The sequence below is a fragment of the Scyliorhinus torazame genome, chromosome 15 (genome assembly GCF_047496885.1).
Source record: "Scyliorhinus torazame isolate Kashiwa2021f chromosome 15, sScyTor2.1, whole genome shotgun sequence".
Taxonomy (NCBI): domain Eukaryota; kingdom Metazoa; phylum Chordata; class Chondrichthyes; order Carcharhiniformes; family Scyliorhinidae; genus Scyliorhinus; species Scyliorhinus torazame.
The window spans coordinates 135,525,211-135,551,708 of NC_092721.1; the positions used below are offsets into that span (position 1 = coordinate 135,525,211).

The 26,498-nt window shown below is 43.3% G+C and overlaps 1 protein-coding gene and 2 pseudogenes across 1 annotated transcript in view; 1 reads left to right on the plus strand and 2 right to left on the minus strand.

Annotated features, from left to right (window-relative positions):
- Nucleotides 1-26,498, plus strand: part of ddx10 (DEAD (Asp-Glu-Ala-Asp) box polypeptide 10) — a 388,230-nt gene that overhangs the window by 32,323 nt on the left and 329,409 nt on the right. Inside the window, exons 4-8 of the mRNA XM_072476795.1 lie at nucleotides 578-736; nucleotides 6,186-6,306; nucleotides 10,057-10,246; nucleotides 17,099-17,225; nucleotides 18,360-18,522. Of these exons, the coding sequence (XP_072332896.1) occupies nucleotides 578-736; nucleotides 6,186-6,306; nucleotides 10,057-10,246; nucleotides 17,099-17,225; nucleotides 18,360-18,522 (760 nt within the window). The remainder of the gene's footprint in view (nucleotides 1-577; nucleotides 737-6,185; nucleotides 6,307-10,056; nucleotides 10,247-17,098; nucleotides 17,226-18,359; nucleotides 18,523-26,498) is intronic.
- On the minus strand, nucleotides 10,479-10,684 carry LOC140392195 (U2 spliceosomal RNA; annotated as a pseudogene).
- LOC140392201 (U2 spliceosomal RNA) lies at nucleotides 11,325-11,468 on the minus strand (annotated as a pseudogene).

Below are 26,498 nucleotides of genomic sequence, written 5' to 3' on the forward strand. Positions count from 1 at the left end.
AACCCATGCAGACACTGGGAGATTGTGCAAACTCTACACAGGCAGTCATCTAAGGCCGGAATTGAACCCGGATCCCTGGCGCTGTGAGGCAGCAGTGCTAACCATTGTGCCACCGTGCTGCCCTGATTTGTACACTTGCTGCTTATAATGCAAGTTGCTAACCAAGTACTGGAGTTGCACTCGACCAATAATTAATTGGTGTTATTTATACAAGATTCAAGTCTATTATGACATTTGTTCAGGAATTGGTGAGTGGATCTATGGCATAATTATATTGTTTATTGCAGTGTTATTTAACCTGTTGATTGGGTGCTCTATTTTAAATTTTAAAAACTTTGGCTGCGTATGCATTGTTTTGTTAAGTAGTGTAAATCTGCTTATTTAGACTATATCATAGTTATGACATGTCTCAGTGTACAACCAACAAATAATTTCCAATATTCCTTTACTGCATTTGGTTCATGATAATGTTGATGGTTCGCAGGAGAGTTGATCATAAAGCAGCAGAAAACAAAACTATTTATGTTGACTCATTGAACAAACGTCTGCTGTTAACAGTGTGCCTTCCACTCTGTAGGTATTGGAATGTCTCTATCGTCAGCAATGGACATCAGAAGATGGATTGGGCATTCTCATCATATCCCCTACAAGAGAACTGGCCTATCAGACCTTTGAGATTCTGCGTAAAGTGGGAAAAAATCATGAATTTTCAGCTGGACTTGTAATAGGAGGAAAGGTAGGCAATATAAATGTAGTTGCAGAACTATTTTACTTATAGGTTAAAATTTAAACCCACGGAAAAGATACAGTTTTTAAAAAGAATAACATTAGGTGAACCTATAATGTGGGAACCTGCTAGAGAATAACGATGTTTGACATGTCAGACAATGAACTGTGTTGCCTGGGAACTGTATAATGTTCAGGGTAGTCTAGAATTATTGCTACAACTGCAGTTACTGAATTTGCAAGTTATTATCTATTAGTTTCTAGGTGTCAAATCTACTTTGGAAGATTGAAAATATGTTTAAATAGAAAATAAAATCATAGGTATGCAAATATTGTGTCTTAGGCGGCACGGTGGTGCAGTGGTTAGCACTGTTGTCTCACGGCACCTGGGTCACTGTCCGTGTGGAGTTTGCACATTCTCCCCGTGTCTGCGTGGGTCTCACCTCCACAACCCAAATAGATGTGCAGGGAAGGTGGATTGGCCACGCTAAATTGCCCCTCAGTTTAAAAAAAAAAAGAATTGGGTACTCTAAATTTATTTTGTTTTTAATAAATTTAGTCTTAAAATTGAAATCTAATTGAACATATGAGAATAATGGCACTTGCTGTTACTTACGAATAATTGGTACAAAACATCAGGCTGAATAGTGTTTAAATTCTAAATCCAAAAACTCCTGTCCGAATTGCGATGTCCAACTGTTGGCTTTGTGATAAGGGCATCTTGCTGCCTTTGCATCATTAAAATGCATGGAATGGCAAAAATATGTTGTATTTGCCTGTTACATATGAATTAAGTTCACTACAGCCATTTAAATATCTCTTCAAGTTTACGTACCCTTTAATTATTTGATTAGTGTTAATTACTGCCAATGAACTTCTGTGACCCTGAAAATGAACTATTATTTCCTTCGTTATGAATTGTTGTTGCAGATTTTGCAAATGACATTTCTAACAATTTTTAAACTTTCTTTTCTGTTTTCACTCTCTCACTCTCCCTCTTAATAATCTTTATTGTCTCGGGTAGGCTTACATTAACACTGCAATGAAGTTACTGTGAAAATCTCCTAGTCGCCACACTTCAGCGCCTGTTCAGGTACACAGAGTGAGAATTCAGAATGTCCAATTCACCTAACAGCACGTCTTTCGGCACTTGTGGGAGGAAACTGGAGCACCCGGAGAAAACCCACGCAGACACGGGGAGAACGTGCAGACTCCACACAGATAGTGACCCAAGCCTGGAATCGAACCTGGGACCCTGGAGCTGTGAAGCACCAGTGCTAACCACTGTGCTACTGTGCCGGCCTTTCTTCATCCCCGCTCCTTCCCTCTCCCTCACCTTTCTCTCATCCTCTCTTTCATTTCCATTGAAACTTGTGTTGCAAATTGATGATATCATGAACTTCATTGCCTGTTATTTGGAACACAGCAAATCAAATGCGTTTCAATTGCCTACACCCATATATATCTTCGGTTGTCTCCTGAAATTTCTCTACTATCTCTCTTGCCAGCCTAAATACCTTCGCTACCATATCAATCTGAACAACCTGTGCGTTTTCCTGCAACTAATTTGAAATCTGTTTTCTCTGGTTCTACAGTTTTCGACAATTTCAACCATCAGCAATAATCATTTGCATTTTTTTGTTGTTGCAATTTTAACATCATCAAATGTCCTAGTCTGCTTCACAAGAGTTATTTATCAATTAAAATTTAATACTGAGCAAGAAAGTGATATTGGGGCCGGTGAAAGAGTGGGATTTCAATGAGTGTCTTAAAGGAGGAGAGATAATTGGGGGAACAGAGAGTTTTAGGCCTTGACATATTGAATTTCCATTTATCTGTTACGTTAAGGTTCTCTGAATACTTAAATATCACCATCTCTTATTTTTCTTCTTCACAGTAAAGGATTCTAAATTTTTCAAAACTCTTTATAGCTGATGCCATCAGCCAATGATTCTTTAACCTTTGGTTGGAAGACTTGTTTTAAAACTGAATGAGTAATTATGTACCCCTCCCATCCAAATTATAAACGATATAATTAATATTCACTTGTGAAATTAATACAGCAATCTCATGTACAATATAAAATGGAATGCAAAGAGCATAAATATTTATTGTCAAATTAATGACATTATTTGACATCTAGTAAACTTAGCCTACCTATAATATGCTTGCTGGCATTTTCAAACCAATTTAATGAATTCTCTTCCAGTGTTCAATACAAAATCGGCAGAAATCAGGAGACAACTAGATGGTTATTTAATTGTAAATCTTCGTGCCACTCGCGGCACTCCTCCATGCACACGCCCCTGCTCCATGCACACGCCCCTGCTCCATGCACGCGCCCCTGCTCCATGCACGCGCCCCTGCTCCATGCACGCGCCCCTGCTCCATGCACGCGCCCCTGCTCCATGCACGCGCCCCTGCTCCATGCACGCGCCCCTGCTCCATGCATGCGCCCCTGCTCCATGCACGCGCCCCTGCTCCATGCACGCGCCCCTGCTCCATGCACGCGCCCCTGCTCCATGCACGCGCCCCTGCTCCATGCACGCGCCCCTGCTCCATGCACGCGCCCCTGCTCCATGCACGCGCCCCTGCTCCATGCACGCGCCCCTACTCCATGCACACACCCTTTCTTAAATGATGGCGGCTGGATTCTGCTCCCACTTCCTTGCTTGCGCCAAGCCCTTTTATGGCTGTCACTCTTTTGCTTACTCTGGACCACTTATGTGGCCATTCATTATTGTATATAGATAAAAACAAGTAAGCCGATTCCCTTGATACATCCCAGTTATTCTGTGACATCGCTTTCCTCTCATGGTCTCTGAATTTTACTATTCAGATTATTTTGCAGAGCCCCAGGAAAATTTTTGTGAACCTTCAGGGGTCACTTGACCTCGGTTTAAGAACCATTGGCCTAAGGTACTACAGCATATAGTTGCCATTTTCTGCACTGCTCCCGAAGTCTGCGTGTCCTGGGTTATAGTATGATGACCAGAACTGTACAATTTATTGGGCTGCAAAATAGGGTATTAAAAAAAGTGGCTGCAGAGCTGGTAGATACATAGTTTTCAGTCTTCCAAAATTCTCCAAATTCTGGAAAGGTCCCAGCGGATTATAAAACCGCAAATATAACATCTCTGTTCAGGAAAGGAGGAGACTTCATGGATGAAGATACAAGAAACCGCTCTGAAATTTTGGGCAGCCAAGGGATGAGTGAGATTGAGGATCTGAAAAAACTAGAAATAGTAAAAAAGTAGTGCTGGGGAAATTGCTGGGGAAATTAATGGTACCTGAAGTTTGGTAAATATCCTGGACCTGATGATCTGTACCCCAGTGTTGAGAGAAGTGGCTGTAGAGATAGTGAGCGCATTGGTGATCATCTTCAAAATTCAATCGATTCTGGAATGCCTCCTGCAGATTGGAAGGTGTCAAATGTGACCCGACTATTTAAAAAAGGAGGGAGTGAGAAAACAGGGAGTTACCGACCTATTAGCCTGGCATCAGTAGTAAGGAAAATGCGAGTATATATTCGAAGGGATGTGACAACTGGACATCTGGAAAAGAATGTTCTGCTACTACTTCCTTAACAATGGATTCCATCATTCTCACATTGGCCTGACTAGTCAATGGTTTCCTTCTTTCTGCCTCCCTCCTTTCTTAAAGAGAGGCATCTCATTTGTGGTTTCATTCCACTGGGCCCTTCCAGAATCAGTGGAAAGTTGGAAGATTGTAACCACTGCATGCTCTATCTTTGCAGCCATTTAAAAAAAAATATATATATATATTTATTAAAGTTTTTTAACACAATTTTTCTCCCTCACAAACAATAACCCCCCCCCCCTCGTAACAAAAAAAACACGAGAAATCGCGCAGAGCAAGCTATAGACATGGCAAAATGATATATTTACACAGCTTTGTACACTGGCCCTCACCCGTAAGTGCCAGTTTCCCCAACCCTTCATGTTATCTCTTGCTCATCCACCCTCCCAGGCAGTCCCCCCTTTCCCCGCCCCCTCCCCCCCTCCCAGGACGTTCCCCCCCCCCCCCCCCAAAGGTTGCTGCTGCTGCTGACCGACCTTCCTCTAACGCTCCGCGAGATAGTCTAGGAACGGTTGCCACCGCCTGTAGAACCCCTGCGCAGACCCTCTCAAGGCGAACTTAATCCTCTCCAACTTTATGAACCCAGCCATATCATTTATCCAGGCCTCCAGGCTGGGGGGCTTTGCCTCCTTCCACATTAGCAAGATCCTTTGCCGGGCTACTAGGGACGCAAAGGCCAGAAAGCCATTTATTTTAAGACCCCAGTATTCAGGCCAAGAGATGCAGTGGAATTTGTCAGCCTTTCGTCTCAGTAGTTTTCCTGGTACTGTTTCTCCAGTGATAGTGATTGTTTTCAGTTCCCCCCTCACTTTAGTCCCATGCTTTCCAACGGTTCTTGGGATGCTTTTAGTGTGCCGACAGATGCAAAATACTTGTTCAAAGTCTCTTTGAGTTCCTTGTTTCCCATTTCTAGTTCCTCAGTCTGATCAACCAAGTATCTTTACTTCAGTTACTCCCTTTATACAATTTCTTACTTTCCGCTTTTATATTTCTTACTGGTTTGCTCTTGGTTTTCTAAATTCTCCCTCTTTATTTTTTAGTCATCTGTTGCTGGTTTCTAAAAAAATTCCCTATCTTCTGGGCTACCACTAATCTTCGGAGCATTTTCGCAGCTTTTCTTTCAACTTGATGCCATCTTTAACTTGTAACCACAGATGGCTCACTCCTCCTCCTTGTAGAGTTCTTCATTCTCAATGGAATCTATCTTTGTTGAGAATTCTGAGTCATTGCTTTCTTTTAACTTTCTAAACTAGCAAGTGATCACTGTATCTGAAATGTCCATTTCTTCTACTTACTCTGGCCCACCCTCTCTCTCTCCTTGGGATATTCAACTCCTATGACCACAGAAAATTATGTATTTGTCCATTAATATTGTGCCATCTTTGGGATCTTTCATTTTCCTCATTTTTTTCACCTGCTTGTGGTGAACATGTTTATAGAAAAACTTGATATTTCTCTGAGCAGTTTCTAGACTTCTATTTGCCATATATTTTATTTGTCCCATTACACTCTGTCATTTTAGAATCAAGGTTTTGCTCTGATTCTATGCATTTCCTGCATTGTTCCACTATTCCCCCTCTGTTGCTCATCTTTCATATTGGCAAGTATATGTGCTAGATTTTCCCCACCATCCAGTTTGAATGTTCTATTTGTTTCATGTTTTTGACAGTATCTTAGAGCTGTTGGGCCGGGTGAATTTGTTGAACCCTGTGCTACTGCCACTCCTGGGATGGCCTTTGTGAACAATTTAATTAGGGAATGTTTTAGACCGGCATCAGTTCTCTTTTGCCTGCTTATTTTGCCTGATGTTGGTAATTATTTAAATGAGATGTGGCATGCCTTATTCTTATTTACAATAGGATCTGAAAGTGGAGTCTGAGAGGATCCATTGTACCAATATTGTCATCTGTACTCCCGGTCGTCTGCTGCAGCACATGGATGAGACGACCTACTTCCATGCTTCTGACCTGCAAATGCTTGGTATGTGCATTTGATTTAAGGGAAATGTACCTGGGGCCGTACTTCCTGTTCAGGAGAACAACAGCATTCTTAGCGGAGTTTTCATTGATGATTTGTACAAACACTAATTTTATTATTCGCTTAGAAATCCTTAATTTGGATCCATTTTCTTCCTGAACCTCTTCAATGACATCTCTGTGTGTCCCAGAGAAACTGCAAAGGAACAGGGGTGGGTATACAGCTTAGCCCAGGTTTGAAACAACTCTGTAGGATTATGGGGAAATACGATACTCTGGGACCACAGGGTACCTGGTGAGAGAGATGTGTTCCAAGAACCATTCAACTCTGGAGTGGCCTCCAGTGTGGTCCGGGAAGTTTATGGCTATTGTTGTTTTTACAGAGTCTCTTGGAGTAATGGGGTCACATTCTGTTCCTAAACATTGGAATAGTCAGGTAGTAAGGGAAATCTGACTGGAGGTCTCCATGTTGAAACTAAAAAACAATTCTGATTACCATTTTCCCCTGTCAATTAATAATTGCTTTGAAATACAGTTACCACCTTTCAATTTGTCTTTTCTCTTTTAAATAAATATTTTTATCTATTTGTTTTAAAATCATTCATATTTAAATAGTTTTCTTCTACTTGACGAAACTTTCATCTTTGTTTGGAGATAAAAAATGTTCAGGTTTTCTTCTACTGGAAAAAGGCCAAAGCTTTCTCAATTATTTTTCTACTACTGCTTTTTAGGATGTCCCTTTGCTGTGCATTATCTAATTGCCGTTTAGTTGACGTCTAAGAAATATGTAGGATTGGCCATAGTGATTTATTTTCTTATCCACTTAGTCTATGGCTAAGTGCCGGCTTTCACTCTGTCCTCCACAATGTGCATGATATTTGGAACATGTCATGTGGGAATTGTGCCATTGAACAGCACCTTATAATTATCAACTTTCAAAAGATGATGTCCAAAGTTTACATGAGAATATCAGAATAGTTAGGGATGAAGGTTGGCCTCTGAAAGGGCTCTATCTTGTTCACCAAGGGTAGGCCAGGGACTGTAGCTTGTGGAGGAAGGTACTTTATTCTGCATTCCTGGTTATTGTATTCTTGACTATCATGCTGAACGAAAGGAAGGCTTAATGAAAACAGAATAGGTGTTTGCCTGCAGTGTTTAAATAAAAAGTAAGTTAAGACAAAGGAAGATTGACATTTTTCATAGCTGCTGTGAGGAAAATGGTTTGGAGATCTGTCACGAAAACAGAGATAGTTTCAAGTGATCTATATTTGTATTGTTAATTTTAAAAATAAGATATAGTTTTAAGTGGGTTTAATTTAGTGTTTCTGTGCAAGGAGGAATAAAATTCTAGTAAGATTCATGCTAGATAAAGGTGTTTGTGTGTGTGTGAGTTTGGTCAAATCAAACCGCTTCGATTGTGCTTCGAGAGTTACGTGTGAAAAGTAAGCAAACTGGCAAAAGCATAAAGCAATAACTTAGCAACCTGCCTTTTGAGTTTAGTTTTAGCTGGATATATAACCGTTGGGGCTAGATAGTGAAAGAGAAGGTAGCTCTCGCAGCTCTGCTAGAAACAGTTGTTTCAGAAGGCTGGAGAGGAAACATCTTTCTCAACTTTGCTCAAAGGAAAGCCATACTATGCAGTAATGGCTTTAAAGAAAGCAGATGCTGGAGGCTTAAAGAACAGCTAGTTAAGGAACCTTAGAGAAATAAAGAAAGATTTTCAAGTAGTCCAGGTTAAAGGTACTAGAACAGAGGATTGTAGACAGACAGGACAGACATCCGAAAGATACATTTTTAAAAATCAATTTTGAGTACCCAATTCTTTCTTTTCCAATTAAGGGTCAATTTAGCGTGGCCAATCCACGTATTCTGCACATCTTTGGTTTGTGGGGGTGAGATCCATGCAGACACCGGGAGAATGTGCATTTGAGACAAAGGAGAGGTAGGAAGTGAGTTCTAGGATTTTGACCTAATGACAGTAATTACAGCGCTGTATTTCCAAGTCAGGATGGTGAGTGATTTTGAGGGGACTTGCAGGTGGTGGTGTTCCCATGCATCTGCAGACGTCCTAAGAGGGAGAGATGAATGAGTTTGGAAGAAGCTGTCGAAGGAGCCTTGGTGAGTTCCAGAGTGTATCTTATAGGCGGTACACGCTGCTGCCATTGTGTATTGGTGTTGCAGATATAGAATGTTTAAGGTGATGGATGGCTTGCCAATCAAGTGGCTGCTTTGTCCTGGATTGTGTTGAGCTTCTTGACTGTTGGAACTGCACTCATTCAGGCAAGTGGAGTATGTATAGAATTCCCAGCCTCTGACCTCTTGCAGTCACAGTATTTATATGCCTGGTTCAGTTCAACTTCTGATCAATGGTATCCCCCAGAATGCTGATAGACTGGGATTCAACAATGGCGATGTCATTGAATGTCATGGGGAGATAGTTGGATTCTCACATGTTGGAGATGGTCATTCCCTGCACTTGAGTGTTCCAAATGTTACTTGCCACTCATCAGCCCAGTCCTGAGTGTTGTTCAGATCTTGCAGCATTTGGATGTGGACTGCTTCAGTATCTGACAACCATCACCTTTGTGCTAGGTATTACTCCATCCTGTGGCGAGTTTCCTCAGTGATTCTTATTGACTCCAGTTTTGCCTGTTGCTTGATGCCACTATCAATGAAATGCTGCCGTGATACCAAGGACAGCCCTTTTCACCTCTCCTCTTGTTCAGCTTTTCTGTCCATGTTTGGACCAAGACTGTTATGCGGTTAGGAGCTGAGTGGCCTGGTGCAAACCAAACTGAGTGTGAAGAGATTATTGCTGATTAATTGACACTTAAGAGTACTGTTTACGGCCCCTTCCGTTACTTTGCTAATGATCGAGAGTAGAATGGTTGGCAAGATTGCATTTGTGGACAGGACAAACCTGGCAATTTTCCACATTGCCAGGTAGATGCCAGTAGAAGTTGTGCATGAGTTTGTAACTCTTGGGATGTTCAATGTTTGATGAAGAGGATGTATGAAGATGCTGGAGACACGTTGTTTTATCTGCAAGTACCTTAACAGACCATGTAAATTGCTCAAGTGGAAGACCGTTATCATGGACTGTGACATGGAGTGTGCACAAGTTAGTGCCAATTGACATTGCTGTATGGTATTGAGAGCTGGTCCATGAGGTAATCATAGAAGCAGAAGTTGTGTGTTTTTGGATTGCATTGTATGAAGATATTTGATGTTAACTGAGAACATAGTGACCCAACACTGAATTGAATTGAATGAGTGACCTGCACACCAAGCATGTTGCAGTGGGATGATTGTGATGAAGATCTGTATCCTTAGTAGGCTACTGGAATAACTTGAGTCGGGAGATGGGAGTTGAGGCGATGTACAGGAAGGGCACAGGCAGATAATTGGAATAGCTTGTGAGGGGGATTGTAGTTGCTAAAATTTAACAAATTATTCTTAGAATACAAGAGAATACTCTTGCTTTTCATTTTCTGAGAAAATGCTATTACGATCCTTAAGGGGATAAGTTTGGTTGATTGTATCAGAGCTCCATGGTACAAAATTAGAAGAAAACTTGTATATATTTGATTACGTTTTCCTGTGGCTGTCAGTAACTAGACTTGATTACAAGAGAATCTGCAATTATTTATTGTAGTAATGTGTAAGATTCAGCAGTGAATGTGCTCAGGTTGGAGTTGTGTATATAATCCTTTTCCTTCAACAGTATGTGCTTTTTTTAAAACTCTCATTGCAGTCTTAGATGAAGCTGATAGAATTCTGGACATGGGATTTTCTGAGACAATGAATGCCATTGTAGAAAACCTCCCGAAGAAACGTCAGACTCTGCTATTCTCAGCAACACAAACTAAATCTGTTAAGGACTTGGCACGACTCAGTCTGAAAGACCCAGAGTATGTTTGGGTTCATGAAAATGCTAAATTCAGGTAGGTTGTCATTACTTTGCTGTAAACTAACAGTAAGTACTGAGACTTTTATTTCCTGTAAGATATCTGTAAATAATAATCACTGGTGTATTGCTTATGTGCGGTGTGTCCTGTAGACCAGTAGTCTCCAACCTTTTTAAACACAAGATCACTTTTAGAATTTAAATGCAGCACCAGATCTACTCTTTAGAAATTCGACTTTAATTGAACCCTTAAATTTTTTTTAAATTTTTTAAATTACTTTGTCAGAGTTACAAAGCCAGAGCTCAGAGTGTGGACAGGGGCGAACCCCTAATCCAGCTCCTTGCCTGCTCCTAAAACCAATTCAAATTCAAATTGAATCCAATTCATGGTCCCCACAAGAGAGATATATCAGATCTTAGCCAAAAGGCCGAGCAGACACTACGCTTGATCTTAGCCAAAAGGCCGAGAAGCGATCGAACCCTCAAAAATGTGCACTATGCGTAAGGCTCACCTATTCTTAGTGTGACATCTGTGCTTGCACAATATCTGTGAGTGCTGTGCAGTCTGCGTTGTAGTTTGAGATGGCCAATCTCATACAGTCCATCAGATGGGCATCTGTGAGACAAGTGCGATACTTGGACTTGATGATCTATGAAAAAGCCATCTCATGGAGGTATGTGGAACCAAAGTAGGCCTTCATCTTGAGAGTGCATGTTGTCTGAAGAGGGACTTCTCTCTGTCGACAAATCCCCAAATGTCTTTGTCCCTTGCTCTTTGTCCACTGCTTTGGTCAAACACCTGCTGAAAGTTTGCTGTCATTTCTCCAATGTCCACTTGAAGAAAAGGATTTGAGAAACAAATAGTGATTTGTTTAATCTCGTCTACCTCCTGAAATTCCTTTTCCAATTTGTTCAGGTGGTCACAGAATTTTTTTTTTTTTTAAATAAATATTTTTATTCTCCTTTTTTACATTTTCTCCCAAATTTACACCCACCACCAATAAACAATAATCAGTAACAAATACAATGTCAATCCCCATATCAACGACACCAATCCCATCCTCCCACCAAACGCCCAAACAGCAGCCCGCATGTTAACATAAACAAATAACAAAAAGGAATCAGGAATCACCCATGGTCACCATTAACACATACAGTCTCCCTCCCCGCAACCCTCCCACAAGAGAGACATACCAGATCTTAGCCAACAGGCCGAGCAGATACTACACTTGATCTTAGCCAAAAGGCCGAGAAGCAATTGAACCCTAATGTTCGATGTAATCCAATTCTTGAAAGTGCATAATGAATAACGCCCATGAATTGTAGAACCCCTCCATCCTTCCCCTCAGTTCAAACTTAACCTTCTCAAGTGTTAAGAATTCCAGCAGGCCCCCCACCATGCCAGGGCGCAGGGTTGAGAGGTTAATCACCATCCCAACAGGATCCGTCTTCGGGCGATCAACGAGGCGAAGGCTACAACATCTGTCTCCGCACCTGTTTCCAACCCCGACTGGTCCGACACCCCGAAAATGGCCTCCCGAGGGCCCGGGTCCAGTTTCACATGCACCACTTTAGAACATAGAACAGCACAGTACAGGCCCTTCAGCCCACAATGTTGTGCCGACCATTTATCCTAATCTAAGATCAACCTAACCTACACCCCTTCAATTTACTGCTGTCCATGTGTCTGTCTAAGAGTGGCTTAAATGTCCCTAATGACTCTGCCTCCACCACCTCTGCTGGCAGTGCATTCCACACCCACCATTCTCTGTGTAAAGAATCTACCTCTGACATCTCCCCAATACCGTCCTCCAATCACCTTAAAATTATGCCCCCTCGTGACAGCCATTTCCACCCTGGGGAAAAGTCTCTGGCTATCCACTCTATCCGTGCATTTCATCACCTTGTACACCTCTATCAAGTTGCCTCTCTGTCTTCTTTGCTCCAGTGAGAAAAGCCCTTGCTCCCTCAACCTTTCTAACGGTAGAGATTACCCTAATAACCTCCTTCCAGTAATCCTCCAGCTTTGGACAGGACCAAAACATATGAACGTGGTTTGTGAGCCACTCCCCCACCCCCTGTAACATTCACACACATCTTCTACCCCCTCAAAGACCCGGCTCATCCTTGCCTTTGTGAGGTGTGCTCTTTACCTCCTTCAGCTTATAAGTCCCAACCTCGCGCACGAGGTGGAGGCGTTCACTCTCTGTAGCACCTCACACCAGAAGCCCTCCTCCATACCCTCTCCCAACTCTTTCTCCCACTTTGCCTTAATCCCTTCCAGCGGTGCCTTCTCCTCTTCCAAAATAGCCCCGTAAACCGTCGATGCTACCCCCTTCTCCAGTCCCAACCCCCCTGCATCACAGAATTTGTTTTGATGGAACCCTTTCTGTTTGACCTGTTGTTGGATTTTCTCCAGATTTGGGAAGTGCTCAGTAATTTTGTTCTTTAACTGGGAGGACCACAGGCCCAGTTTCACTACACTAATCATATGTGACAAGACTCTGTCCCTCCCTGCAGTTCACAATTTAGCTTGTTTAATTTTGCACTTATGTGCATATGAAACGTCAAGTCCAGCAACCCCGCATTATCTGACAGCTCGTTGTACACCTCATTTCTTGATTTAAGAGAGGTGACAATTTCAGGGAGCTGATCTAAAAATCTCTGAAGGACCTTTCCTTAACTTAACCACTTCACATCTCGCATGAAGGATTAGCTCACCGGAGGTGGCATCAAGCTCATCGGTTAATGATTTGAACAAACGATGCTACGGAGCTCCGGCACAAATTGAGTGCACAATCTTGACAACAAATATCATTACATGAGCAAAGTTAATAATCCTGCTCGCTAGCACTTGTTGGTGGATAACTCAGTGGTAATTGACAAAAGTGGTGAATTCAGGATGGCTCCTGCAAAGTGCAACAAAGCCTGCACTGACACCCAGTATTGATGGTGCATCCTTGGTCAGAAGAGATTTTAATTCTTCAAACTTTTTCTAGGTAACTATTGGTGTAATTCAATTGGAACCACCTGAAATTTGTGATTTGAGTCACATTTTTGGATGGCTCCCAATGCAGGGCAATTATGCTGGAGAAATTTACACTTCCAGGCACTGGCCATTCAAACCTTACCTGGGAGCTTCTGGGGGATGGGTTTCCCCAGTGCATTTTTAACCACCCCTCCTGAAGTACTGCTGTGCAGCAAGGCAGTTCATCCTTTTGGATTGGGAGCTGGCTACACAATCTGTAAACACAGTGTGGCTACATCTGCTTTGGAATGAGGCAAAATCATATTTGAACATCATACCCTGCACAATTGTTTATTTTTTTGTCATAATACATTTACTAAACAAACATTTCCACATATTTTTGGTATGTCGGTTTTCCATGCGATCTGGATGTTAAACATGGCTAAACCTGGCTTTTGTCATGTCGGGTCTTTTATTCATGGTATTATCTTTATTGTGGTTACTGAAAGAATGTACTGCAGATGTTTTTCAGTGAACTTTGAGTAGGAGCACGTCTTCTGCTAGTTCACCAGGAGAAACATTTTATTGCACACGCACACAGCAGCTGCTGAGTAATGAAAGAATGCAGTGAATGTGACACTGCAGACCTCTGAATTCCTCAGGTAGTTGTATAACGTCAGCACACACACCACATTAGACCTGCTCTTCAGCTGGCCATCACGTTGAAGCTCAATTTGTGCGGTTTGAATGTTTGGGGCACAGTCACTGCGTACATAAACTGCGTTTTCAAACCTCCCAGCTCTGGCAATCAGTCACGAATGTTTGGGAAATCGTTGGTGCAGTTGCTGAAGAGATCAGATGCTGTTAAAGCTATTAGTAATTCAAAGGACGATTTATCATTCTGAATAATATGAATCTCCTTCAGGTTTATTTACATTTTATGCACCCTGCACACTCTCTAGAGCACCAAGTTCATGCTCATATAGTGGCAATCATTTTTTCTGTGCAGTTTACAGTTGGGCCATGCCCACATTTAGTTGTTTAGCTCACCGTTAGGCTGTGCCACATGAAGCTCTGATCTTTACAGCTATGACATCCACACAGGTTCTCCTATATATGATTTTGTTGCACAAGAGCAACTTTGGTGTAGACTGATCTCTTCCATCAGTAGACAATGTCTGCCATTGTCTTGCAGTGCCTCACCAAAGCACTTTATGTAATAGTGCCCCAGCCTATCGTTCCCTGGTGGCAGGATGGGCGAGCCACACAAAATACTGTAGACATCGGTGGGACCAGAATATCCCATCAGTGGCCAATTGCAAGCTGCTTCCTCCACCGGAAAACACGCCACGAGGAGGCTGGGAAATCCCGCCCTATGTCTCTTGAAATAAAAGAAAATAATGATTGAGAGAGTTTCTTTTCCAACTTGCTGACCTTCTCGTGGCTCAATTTAATTTTTTGGGATTGCAAGTTTGATTCATGTTTGTGACACATGAAACAAAAGCCCCTCATCACTATAAGGTACCAATCTGTGTACTTGGCTTGAATGATTCGAGCTTCGCAATCTACTTTCCTTTACTATTAGCACTGATTGTTGTTTAAATCTGGCAGGATGGCTTCTATAAGAAAATGATATCCAAATGTTTGGTTGAGTGTGAAAACGCAGAACAATAAATAAGATTGTGTTGTTCTGCTGCGCAAGTTTGATACTTATCGTGGTATGCAGTCTTTTAAAAATTTCTTTCATGGGATGTGAGCATTGCTAATGTAGTTAAACCCACAGTGCTGTAATGGAGGGAATTCCAGGATTTTGACCCAGTGAGTGAAGACATGGCACTATAATTCCAAATCAGGATGGTGTAGTGTTTGACGGGTAACTTGGAGGTGGTGGCGCTTCCGTGCATATCCTGTGTTATGTTTTCAGCTGTTAAAGTTGCTCAATGAATTGCTGCAGTGTGTTTTTAGACAATGCACACTGCTGGCACCATGCAGTAGTGGTGAATGTTTAGGATTGTGGCTGATATCCTGATCAACTGAGCTGCTTTGTCCTGGATAGTGCCAACCTTCTGGAGTGTTGTTGGAGTTACAATCACCCAGGCTAGTGGGGAGTATGCCATCACATTCCTGACTTGTTTCTTGTAGGATGCTTTGCGAGGCCAGGAAACAAGTTACTCACTGCAGAATTCCCAGTACCTGACCTTCTTTTGTAGCCACAGTATTTATGTGACTAGTCCAGTTGAGTTCCTGGTTAATGGTAATGTCGCCCTTCAAGGATCTTGATCGTGGGCGATTTATTATGGTGATGCAATTTGAATGCCATGGGGAGATGGTTAGATTCTCTCTTGTTGGAGATGGTCATTGCCTGGCACTTGTGTAGTACGAATGTTACTTGCGTTATCAACCCAAGTCTGAATGCTGTTCAAGTCTTGCTGCAGGTGACAATGGACTGTTGCAGTGTGTGAGGGAAAAATAAACATAAGGACACAGAACTTAGGAGCTGGAGTAGACTTTTCAATTATCTGTGGAAGAGAATTCATCTTGCAGCACCCAGTCTCATTGATACAAGCTGTAGGAATCTCAAATCTGTTGGACAATTGTAGGCTTCAGTATTCCTGCCATTTCGATCCCCTTACCTGCATCACTTGCAATCACACGCTCTTATCGCTGATGAATATCCAGGTAACTTTCCTCTTCCCTGAAGCATCGCAGTGTCCAAAGCTCGAACTCCAGTTCATTAATTCAGAGCCAAAGTTCCTTGAGCTGCAGACACTTCCTGCAGACATGTTGCCGTGCATCACATTGGCATTCACGAGCTCTCAAGGATTGCAGCCACAGCACATCACTTGCTCTGATATCCATAATCTGTTTTAATGAATTCATTATTTTCTTAATTATTCAAATTAACTCGGTGTCTCCTCATAACCATACTAATTTGAACCTTAGTAATGCAGTAAAATACACCTTGCCACTTAAAATAAAACAGTAGACTGACCAATTTCTTTCTTCTCTAAATTAATTAGAACATAGATAGCTACTTAATTAAGGTAGCTACTTAATTAAGGTAGCCACAAATTAATTAATTATTTTCTTCATTAAAATGCTTGTACTTGCCGCTTCACTCTCCTGAACCCCAGCTGTGAGCGAGGGCTCTGGAGATGAGCAGCGAGGCAGCAGGAACACTTCTGTACCATTTGGACTCTTAATTCATAACCCTGAGCTCTAGCATCAGATCAGATCTGGATCATGAAGGGAAATGCAGATTCAAGAGAGGGAAACAGTGAGAGGGTGAGTCAGGGAGTGGGAGCTTCAGTGAGAGGGTGAATTGGGCATGGGGAGAGACTGCAAGTGGGAGACTGGGGAGTGGAAGAGGCCGTAAGTAGGAGATTGGGGAGGGTAGAGGCTGAGAGTGGGAGATTGGGAAGGGGAGGAGGGCACAAGATGGAGCTTGGGTACTGGGTGAGGCTGAAAGTAAGCGTTTAATGGCTCTCTTTTAACCTGCTGGACAGGATTATTGTTTTGCTGAAGTAATGATAATATAAATTGGACGGATTACCTGCTCGCTAACTTGGTAATACCATGTAGATTTGTGATGCTTTGCATCCAGTTGCTATTTTACTAAACACATTATAATGGAAACAACGATCAGAAGTGATCAAATTATGTGAGAATGAAGCAATTGTACATTGATTGAAGAATAATTACAAATTGGCCGAAGGTAGAGTAAATTGAAACGAAGCATCCATTTAAAAGGACAGAAACCCTTTTAATGTGAGAAGAATTTAAACTTATGGACAATTTGCTCTCCGTCAATCAGTGGTTTTGGTATTTATATGTATAAATTATACCCGAAAACTACACTTGGTTTTCCCGCTTCACACTTCATTTCTTTGCAAGGACATTAAAAGGTATTTTCCTTTACAGCACCCCTGGAACGCTTGAACAGAATTATGTGGTCTGTGAGTTACAACAGAAAATTAACATGTTGTACTCCTTTGTGAAGAATCACCTGAATAAGAAGATAATTGTCTTTTTTTCAAGCTGCAAAGAGGTAGGTATCGATACCGAAATACCAAACCATTCCTGCACTCAAATAAAAATGTGACCGTCCCAATTTTCCACACTGCTGGCAAAGTACCCAAGAGAATCACTTCAGTATGTTAACCTCTTTGTGAGCAGTCACGGCTTCAAGAGCAAGCCTTGAGCAGTGTACCAGCTGTGTGCTACCCTCAGCAAATTTTGTGTCCAAACATCTACGATCTCCCATTTGCTGCTTGTGGAGGACACCTGAGCTGAGCTATTGTGCTCACCTGAGCTGGGAGGCTGCCTTGACCAGAAGGAAAAGCAACTGCCACAGGAACACGGAAGTAATCAAGTCAGGGAGAATTTTAAGTAGCCTCAGATTAAGTTCTCCAGACCCCTGCATGAACAGCAGAAAATGCTGGCTGACTGCATTAGAGGCAGACAGCTGGCAGTTATGTATATGTGCAGCTTTTGGGCTTTAGTTTGCACAGAAACACACTGAAGAATGGACGATGATCCCAAAACACTCATAAAAATTCTGAAATGGATTTGGATCTGTTCGGGAAAACTCGCAGAGAGTCGCCACACTCCGGTGCCATCTTGCTTTACAAGCAATGTAATGTACAGAAATGTAACGAGGCAAATGTTTCCTTGAGGCAGTGACCTTTGTCAGGGGTCTTTAATTAGGAGGTCTTTACAGTTGTACATATTTGAGGTTTTCCTCTTTCAGCTGTTCTTCAGCTGTGTTTGAGTTTTGAAAGGGCAAGAATTATAGTTCTTTTTGTTTTGTAAGGTGTATAGCTTTTTTGCGCTGGTTAGCTTAATTAAAATAGAGCAGGAGGCTGACATACATGCAGAAGAGTTGTTGAAGGCTGTGAATTGTACTGCATTGCGTGAAAAGTTTGAAGAACTGCTGCAAATTGCAAGCATGGTCATGTTCTTTTCCGAGGTGTGCAGGGTGCTATTGTTTGACTGTCAGCCTGCATTCATTAAATGTTGGGTTGAGAGATGCACTCCCGCTTTCTTGAAATGGAAATTTAGAAAACTGACCTGCATCTTTAAATCAGTAAAATGGTGGAACAGAATTAAATTTAATTGAAGTATTTTTGGATGGGGATTTGAAAAGTTTTAAAATCCTTCACTCTCTTTTCCTGTGCATTAGGTCCAGTATCTGTTCCGTGTGTTTTGCCGTCTACGTCCTGGTATGCCAATTCTGGCTCTTTATGGCAAGCAACAGCAGATGAAACGAGTGGAGGTCTACAATGATTTTTGCCGGAAAAAGGCTGCTGTATTATTTGCAACAGACATAGCTGCTCGAGGACTTGGTAGGTGGAGTACAGGCGTGAAGATCATGTTTAAAAGTATAAGACAATTTGAAGCTTTTCTTTTTTTGAATATTCTCTCTTCCTACTTGCTTGGCTTTTGAAAAACTAATTTGATTCTATTCTAAAATCTATTCTCCGTGCTTGCTTATGCATGCACTATTCTTTGTTCTCCGTCATGCATGTGTTCAACTTCCCTTATACTTTTTTCCCCCAACTCGCCTGCCTACCACACTAAGATGAAAACCAGAATGACTTAGATCAGTGATGGGCAACTAGGCTAGTGGGCCGCATGAGTGACCCTCCTTCATCTCAGTGGGTCACAAGATTTAAATTGGGCTTGTTCACTAACTATGCCCCTTGAATAAGATTGAATGCATTTAATACAAACTGAATAGCGTTATGGAAAATGCTTGAATACATTTCTTACATGCTGAATAACGTTATAGAAAATGCTTAATCATAGATTAATAAAACTGTCATCAACTTCAAATGATTAAAGACAAAATAAATATTTATACATGATTGGACGCAAAGGGAGCGCACGACTCCCCAGTCAATGTCATGCATGATCAGCAGGCTCCTCCCTTCACTTGCACTTGCTTACATGCATATTAATTCAGTCATACTGTTAGGAATAAAACTACGTGGATGGAAACCAATGGAATGTGGTAACTCTTTCATGGGTCAACAAAATGTCATGTGGGTCTTTACTCAGAACCCTGATGGGCTGCATGTGGCCCCTGGACTGCAGGTTGCCCACCACTGACTTAGATGAAGAGACAGAAAGTAATGTATCTAGGTTTGCTGATGATACAAAGTTAGGTGGAATGCAAGCTGTGAGTAGGACACAAAGAGCTATCGGTAGGTTGGTGAGTGGGCAACAATGTGGCAGATGGTGTATAATGTGGGGTGGTGATAATGTGAGGTTATTCACTTGAGTAAAGAGAAAAACTGAATATTTAAAAAGAAATCTTGAAATTGGTAAATGTTGATGTTCAGAAGGATTTGGATGTGCTTGTACAAGAAACACAAAGTCAGCACTAAGTCAAACAAGCAAATGGCATGTTGGCCTTTATTGCAAGGGGATTGAAGTACAGGAATAAAGAAGTCTTGTTACAATTGTACAGGACTTTGGTGAAACTAAACTAGGAATACCTTGCACAGTTTTGGTTTCCATATTTAAGGAAGGATATACTTGCCTTGGACATGTCACAATGAAGATTCACTAGATTGATTCTTGGGGGATGAAAGGATTGTCTTATATTGAAAGGCTGGGTAAATTGGGCCTATAGGTTTTTGAGTTCAGAAGAATGATAAATTATCTTATTGAATGACAAGATTTGAAAAGGCTTGATAGGGTAGACTCCTGACTGGGGAATCTAGAACATTGGCCATAGTCTCAGGGTATGGGCTGACAAGTTAGAGCTGAGATAAGGAGAAAGTTCTCCACTCAAAGGGTTGTGAATCTTTGGAATTCTCTACCCTGAGGGTCGTGAATGCGCCATCATTGAATTTATTTTTATTCGTGGGTAGCTGTGCTGACTCATGGCGCCGAGGTCCCAGGTTCGATTCCGGCTCTGGATCACTGTCCGTGTGGAGTTTGCACATTCTCCCCGTGTTTGCGTGGGTTTCGTCCTCGTCACCCAAAAATGTGCATGTTGGGTGGAATGGCCACGCTAATTTGCCCCTTAATTGGAAAAAATTAATTGGGCACTCTAAATTTATAAAAAAATAATTTATTTTTATTCATTAATAAGATGTGGGCCAGGCTGAAGCCAATGCTTAATTGCCTTTAAGGTGGTGATGAACTGCCTTGATGAACCGCTGAAGTCCACGTGGTGCAGATACACCAAGAATGCTATTAGGGAGAGAGTTCCAGGACTTTGACCGAGCAACTGTGAAGAAACGGCAATATAGTTTGAAGTCAGGATGGTGCATGACTTTGAGGGAAACGTGCAGTTAGTGGTGTTCTCATGTATCTCCTGCCCACGTCCTCTGGATTCTAGTGGGCATGTGTTTGGACGGTGCTGTCGGAGGAGCCTTGTTGAGTTCCTGCAGTGTAGCTTCTAGATGGTACAAGCTGCTGTCACTGTTCGTCAGTGGTGGAGGAATTGGATATTTGTGGAAAGGGTACCAATCCACTGGAGGTATGGGGAGAAGGGGGAGGAAATGGAGTTGAGGTTGAAGATTAGCCATGATTATCTTAAAAGACGGGACAGGCTCGACATTGCTGTGTGATCTATTTCTGCTCCTATTTCTTACATTCTTATACGGCCCATCTGGCTGGTTTCAGACACTTAAGCTAATTTCTCTTGAGTTTGCTGATGCCATCAACCTCTTGTCGCCTTACGTGGCGGTTAATTCAATAAATTTGTCACATTCAGTGTGAAGTAATTAAATCAAATTGGTCTTTTCACCCTTTAAGTTTTAGCTATGTGCATCTGTTGTTGAATTTGTCTGTTTCTACGTCATGGAATGTAATCAACTGGCAAAAAAGAAGCTATGGCCCACTTAGAACATAGAACATTACAGCGCAGTACAGGCCCTTCGGCCCTCGATGTTGCGCTGACCTGTGAAACCACTCTAAAGCCCATCAGCACTATTCCCTTATTGTACATATGTCTATCCAATGACCATTTGAATGCCCTTAGTGTTGGCAAGTCCACTACTGTTGCAGGCAGGGCATTCCACGCCCTTACTACTCGCTGAGTAAAGAACCTACCTCTGACATCTGTCTTATATCTATCTCCCCTCAATTTAAAGCTATGTCCCCTCGTGCTAGACATCACCATCCGAGGAAAACGGCTCTCACTGTCCACCCTATCCAATCCTCTGATCATCTTGTATGCCTCCATTAAGTCACCTCTTAACCTTCTTCTCTCTAACGAAAACAGCCTCAAGTCCCTCAGCCTTTCCTCATAAGATCTTCCCTCCATACCAGGCAACATTCTGGTAAATCTCCTCTGCACCCTTTCCAATGCTTCCACATTCTTCCTATAATACGGCGACCAGAATTGCACGCAATACTCCAAATTTTGTACAGCTGCAACATGACCTCATGGCTCCGAAACTCAATCCCTCTACCAATAAAAGCTAACACACCGTACGCCTTCTTAACAACCCTCTCAACATGAGTGGCAACTTTCAGGGATCTATGTGCATGGACACCGAGATCTCTCTGCTCATCCACACTGCCAAGAATCTTACCATTAGCCCAGTACTCTGTCTTCCTGTTATTCTTTCCAAAATGAATCACCTCACACTTTTCTGCATTAAACTCCATTTGCCACATCTCAGCCCAGCTCTGCAGCTTATCTATGTCCCTCTGTAACTTGTAACATCCTTCCGCACTGTCCACAACTCCACCGACTTTAGTGTCATCTGCAAATTTACTCACCCATCCTTCTACGCCCTCCTCCAGGTCATTTATAAAAATGACAAACAGCAGTGGCCCGAAAACAGATCCTTGTGGTACACCACTAGTAACTGGACTCCAGTCTGAACATTTCCCATCAACCACCACCCTTTGTCTTCTTCCAGCTCGCCAATTTCTGATCCAAACTGCTAAATCACCCTGAATGCCATGCCTCCGTATTTTCTGCAATAGCCTACCGTGGGGAACCTTATCAGACGCTTTACTGAAACCCATATACACCACATCAACTGCCTTACCCATATCCACTTGTTTGGTCACCTTCTCAAAGAACTCAATAAGGTTTGTGAGGCACGACCTACCCTTCACAAAACCGTGTTGACTCTCTCTAATTAAATTATTCCTTTCCAGATGATTATACATCCTATCTCTTATAAACCTTTCCAAGATTTTGCCCAGAAGTAAGGCTCACTGGCCTATAGTTACTGGGATTGTCTCTACTCCCCTTCTTGAACAAGGGGACAACATTTGCTATCCTCCAGTCTTCTGGTAGTATTCCTGTAGACAAAGATGACTTAAAGATCAAAGCCAAAGGCTCAGCAATCTCCTCCCTAGCTTCCCAGAGAATCCTAGGATAAATCCCATCCGGCTCAGGGGACTTATCTATTTTCACACTTTCCAGAATTGCTAACACCTCCTCCTTATGAGCCTCAAGCCCTTCTAGTCTAGTACCCTGAATCGCAGTATACTCCTCGACAACATTGTCTTTTTCCTGTGTGAATACTGACGAAAAATATTCATTTAGCACCTCTCCTATCTCCTCGGACTCCAAGCACAACTTCCCACTACTGTCCGTGACTGGCCCTACTCTTACCCGAGTCATTCGTTTATTTCTGACATATCTATAGAATGCTTTAGGGTTATCCTTGATCCGACCTGCCAAAGACTTCTCATGTCCCCTCCTGGCTCTTCTTAGCTCTCTCTTTAGGTCCTTCCTGGCTAACTTGTAACTCTCGAGCGTCCTAACTGAACGTTCATGTCTCATCTTTACATAAGCCTCCTTCCTCTTGACAAGTGTTTCGACTGCTTTAGTAAACCACGGTTCCCTTGCTCGACCACTTCCTCCCTGCCTGACAGGTACATACTTATCAGTAGCTGTTCCTTGAACAAGCTCCACATTTCCATTGTGCCCATCCCCTGCAGTTTTCCTCTCCATCCGATGCATCCTAAGTCTTGCCTCATCGTATCTTAATTGCCTTTCCCCCAGATATAACTCTTGCCCTGCGGTATATACCTATCCCTTTCCATCACTAAAGTAAACATAATCGAATTGTGGTCACTATCACCAAAGTGCTCACCTACCTCCAAATCTAACACCTGTCCTGGTTCATTACCCAGTACCAAACCCAATATGGCCTCGCCTCTCGTTGGCCTATCTACATACTGTGTCAGGAAACCCTCCTGCACACATTGGACAAAAACAGACCCAACTAAAGTACTCGAACTATAGCGTTTCCAGTCAATATTTGGAAAGTTAAAGTCCCCTATAACAACTACCCTGTTGCTTTCGCTCCTATCCAGAATCATCTTTGCAATCCTTTCCTCTACATCTTTGGAACTTTTCGGAGGCCCTAACAGGGTGACCACTCCTTTCCTGTTTCTAACCTCAGCCCATACTATCTCAGTAGACGAGTCCTCATCAAACGTCTTTTCTGCCACCGTAATACTGTCCTTTTTAAAAAATATATATTTTATTGAAATTTTTTTTCCCTGAGCAACATTTTTCCCGCTTACAAAACAAGCGAAACGATAACAATAACAAAACAGAATTTTAAAAACTTTTAAACAATAATAATAATAATAATATACAAGTAACAAAACCTCGTACTCTATTGACCTATACTCAACTAAGCCTCCTCCCCCCCCCCCTTCCCCCCCCTGGGTTGCTGCTGCTGGTCATCTGTCTTCCCTCTAACGTTCCCCTAGGTAGTCGAGAAATGGCTGCCACCGCCTGGTGAACCCTTGAGCCGATCCTCTCAGGGCAAACTTTATCTGCTCCAGTTTAATAAACCCCGCCATATCGTTTACCCAGGCCTCCAGTCCGGGGGGTTTCGCCTCCTTCCACATGAGTAGGACCCTGCGCCGGGCTACGAGGGACGCAAAGGCCACGACATCGGCCTCTTTCGCCTCCTGCACTCCCGGCTCTTCCGCAACTCCAAATAGAGCTAACCCCCAGCCTGGTTTGACCCGGGCCTTCACCACCTGCGAAATCACTCCCGTCACTCCCTTCCAATACCCTTCCAGTGCCGGGCACGCCCAAAACATATGTGCGTGGTTTGCCGGCTCCCGCCACACCTCCCACATTTGTCCTCCACTCCAAAGAACCTGCTCAATCTTGCCCCCGTTATGTGTGCTCTATGTAGCACCTTAAATTGAATCAGGCTAAGCCTGGCACATGAGGAAGAGGAATTTACCCTGCTTAGGGCATCAGCCCACATACCCTCCTCTATCTCCTCTCCTAATTCTTCTTCCCACTTTCTTTTTAGTTCGCCCACCGACTCCTCCCCCTCTTCCCTCATCTCACTATAAATCTCTGACACCTTGCCCTCTCCGACCCACACCCCTGAAAGCACCCTGTCCTGTATCCCCTGTGTCGGGAGCCGCGGAAATTCCCTCACCAGTTGTCTAGTAAACGCCCTCACCTGCATATATCTCAAGAAATTCCCCCGGGGTAACTTATACTTTTCCTCCAGTGCTCCCAAGCTCGCAAAAACCCCATCTATGAATAAATCTCCCACCTTCCTAATTCCCAACTGGTACCAGCTTTGAAATCCTCCATCCATTCTTCCTGGGGCGAACCTATGGTTGTTCCTGATAGGGGACCCCACCAGGGCTCCCCGCACCCCTCTTTGTCGCCTCCACTGTCCCCATATGTTCAGTGTTGCCGCCACCACCGGGTTCGTGGTGTACTTTTTCGGTGAGAACAGTAGCGGCGCCGTCACCAGCGCCTCTAAACTCGTCCCTTTACAGGACCTTCTCTCCAGCCTTTTCCACGCCGCTCCCTCACCCTCCATCATCCATCTACGTATCATTGCCACATTGGCGGCCCAATAATAATCTCCCAGGTTCGGTAGTGCCAGTCCTCCTCTGTCCCTACTGCGCTGCAGGAACCCCCTCCTTACTCTCGGAACTTTCCCTGCCCACACAAAGCTCGTAATGCTCCTATCTATTTTATTAAAAAAGGTCCTGGTGATTAAAATAGGGAGACATTGAAATACAAATAAGAACCTCGGGAGGACCATCATCTTAATTGCTTGCACCCTGCCCGCCAGCGATAGAGGCTGCATGTCCCACCTCTTGAAGTCCTCCTCCATTTGTTCTACCAGCCGTGTCAGATTAAGTCTGTGCAAGGTTCCCCAGCTCCTAGCGATCTGAATCCCCAAGTATCGGAAGTTTCTTTCCACTTTCCTTAGCGGTAAGCCTTCTATCTCTCTACTCTGGTCCCCTGGATGTATCACATATAATTCACTCTTCCCCATGTTTAACCTATACCCCGAAAATTCCCCGAACGTCCTCAAGATTCGCATAACCTCTATCATCCCCCCCGCTGGGTCCGCCACGTATAGCAATAGGTCATCCGCGTATAACGAGACTCGGTGTTCTTCTCCCCCTTTAGTCACCCCTCTCCATTTCCTGGAGTCTCTCAGCGCCATGGCCAGAGGTTCAATTGCCAGCGCAAACAACAATGGAGACAGCGGGCATCCCTGTCTTGTTCCCCTATATAATCGGAAATACTCCGATCTATTTCGACCTGTAACTACGCTTGCCGTTGGTGCCCCATAAAGTAGTCTAACCCAGCGAATAAATCCGTTCCCAAACCCAAACCTCCTTAACACTTCCCATAAATACTCCCACTCCACCCTATCAAATGCCTTCTCTGCGTCCATTGCCGCCACTATCTCTGCCTCCCCCTCCACTGAGGGCATCATTATCACCCCTAATAGCCGTCGCACGTTAACATTCAATTGTCTCCCTTTTACGAACCCTGTCTGGTCTTCGTGCACCACCCCTGGGACACAGTCCTCTATCCTCGATGCCAGCACCTTTGCTAGCAGTTTGGCGTCCACGTTCAATAGTGAAATAGGTCTATAGGACCCACACTGCATCGGATCTTTGTCCCTCTTCAAAATTAGCGATATCGTCGCCTCCGACATTGTCGGGGGTAGTGTCCCCCCCTTCCCTGGCCTCATTGAACGTCCTCGCCAACAACGGGGCCAACAAGTCCACATATTTTCTGTAGAATTCCACCGGGAACCCGTCCGGCCCCGGGGCCTTCCCTGCTTGCATGCTTCCCAGTCCCTTAATAACCTCGTCCACCTCAATCGGCGCCCCCAGGCCTGCCACCGCCTGCTCCTCCACTTTCGGGAACCTCAACTGGTCCAGGAACTGCCGCATCCCCTCCTCTCCCTCTGGGGGCTGAGACCTATACAGTTCTTCATAAAAGGTCTTAAACACCTCATTTATCTTTCCTGCCCTTCGCACAGTGTCTCCCCTTTCATCCCTAATTCCTCCTATCTCCCTCGCTGCTCCCCTCTTTCGCAGT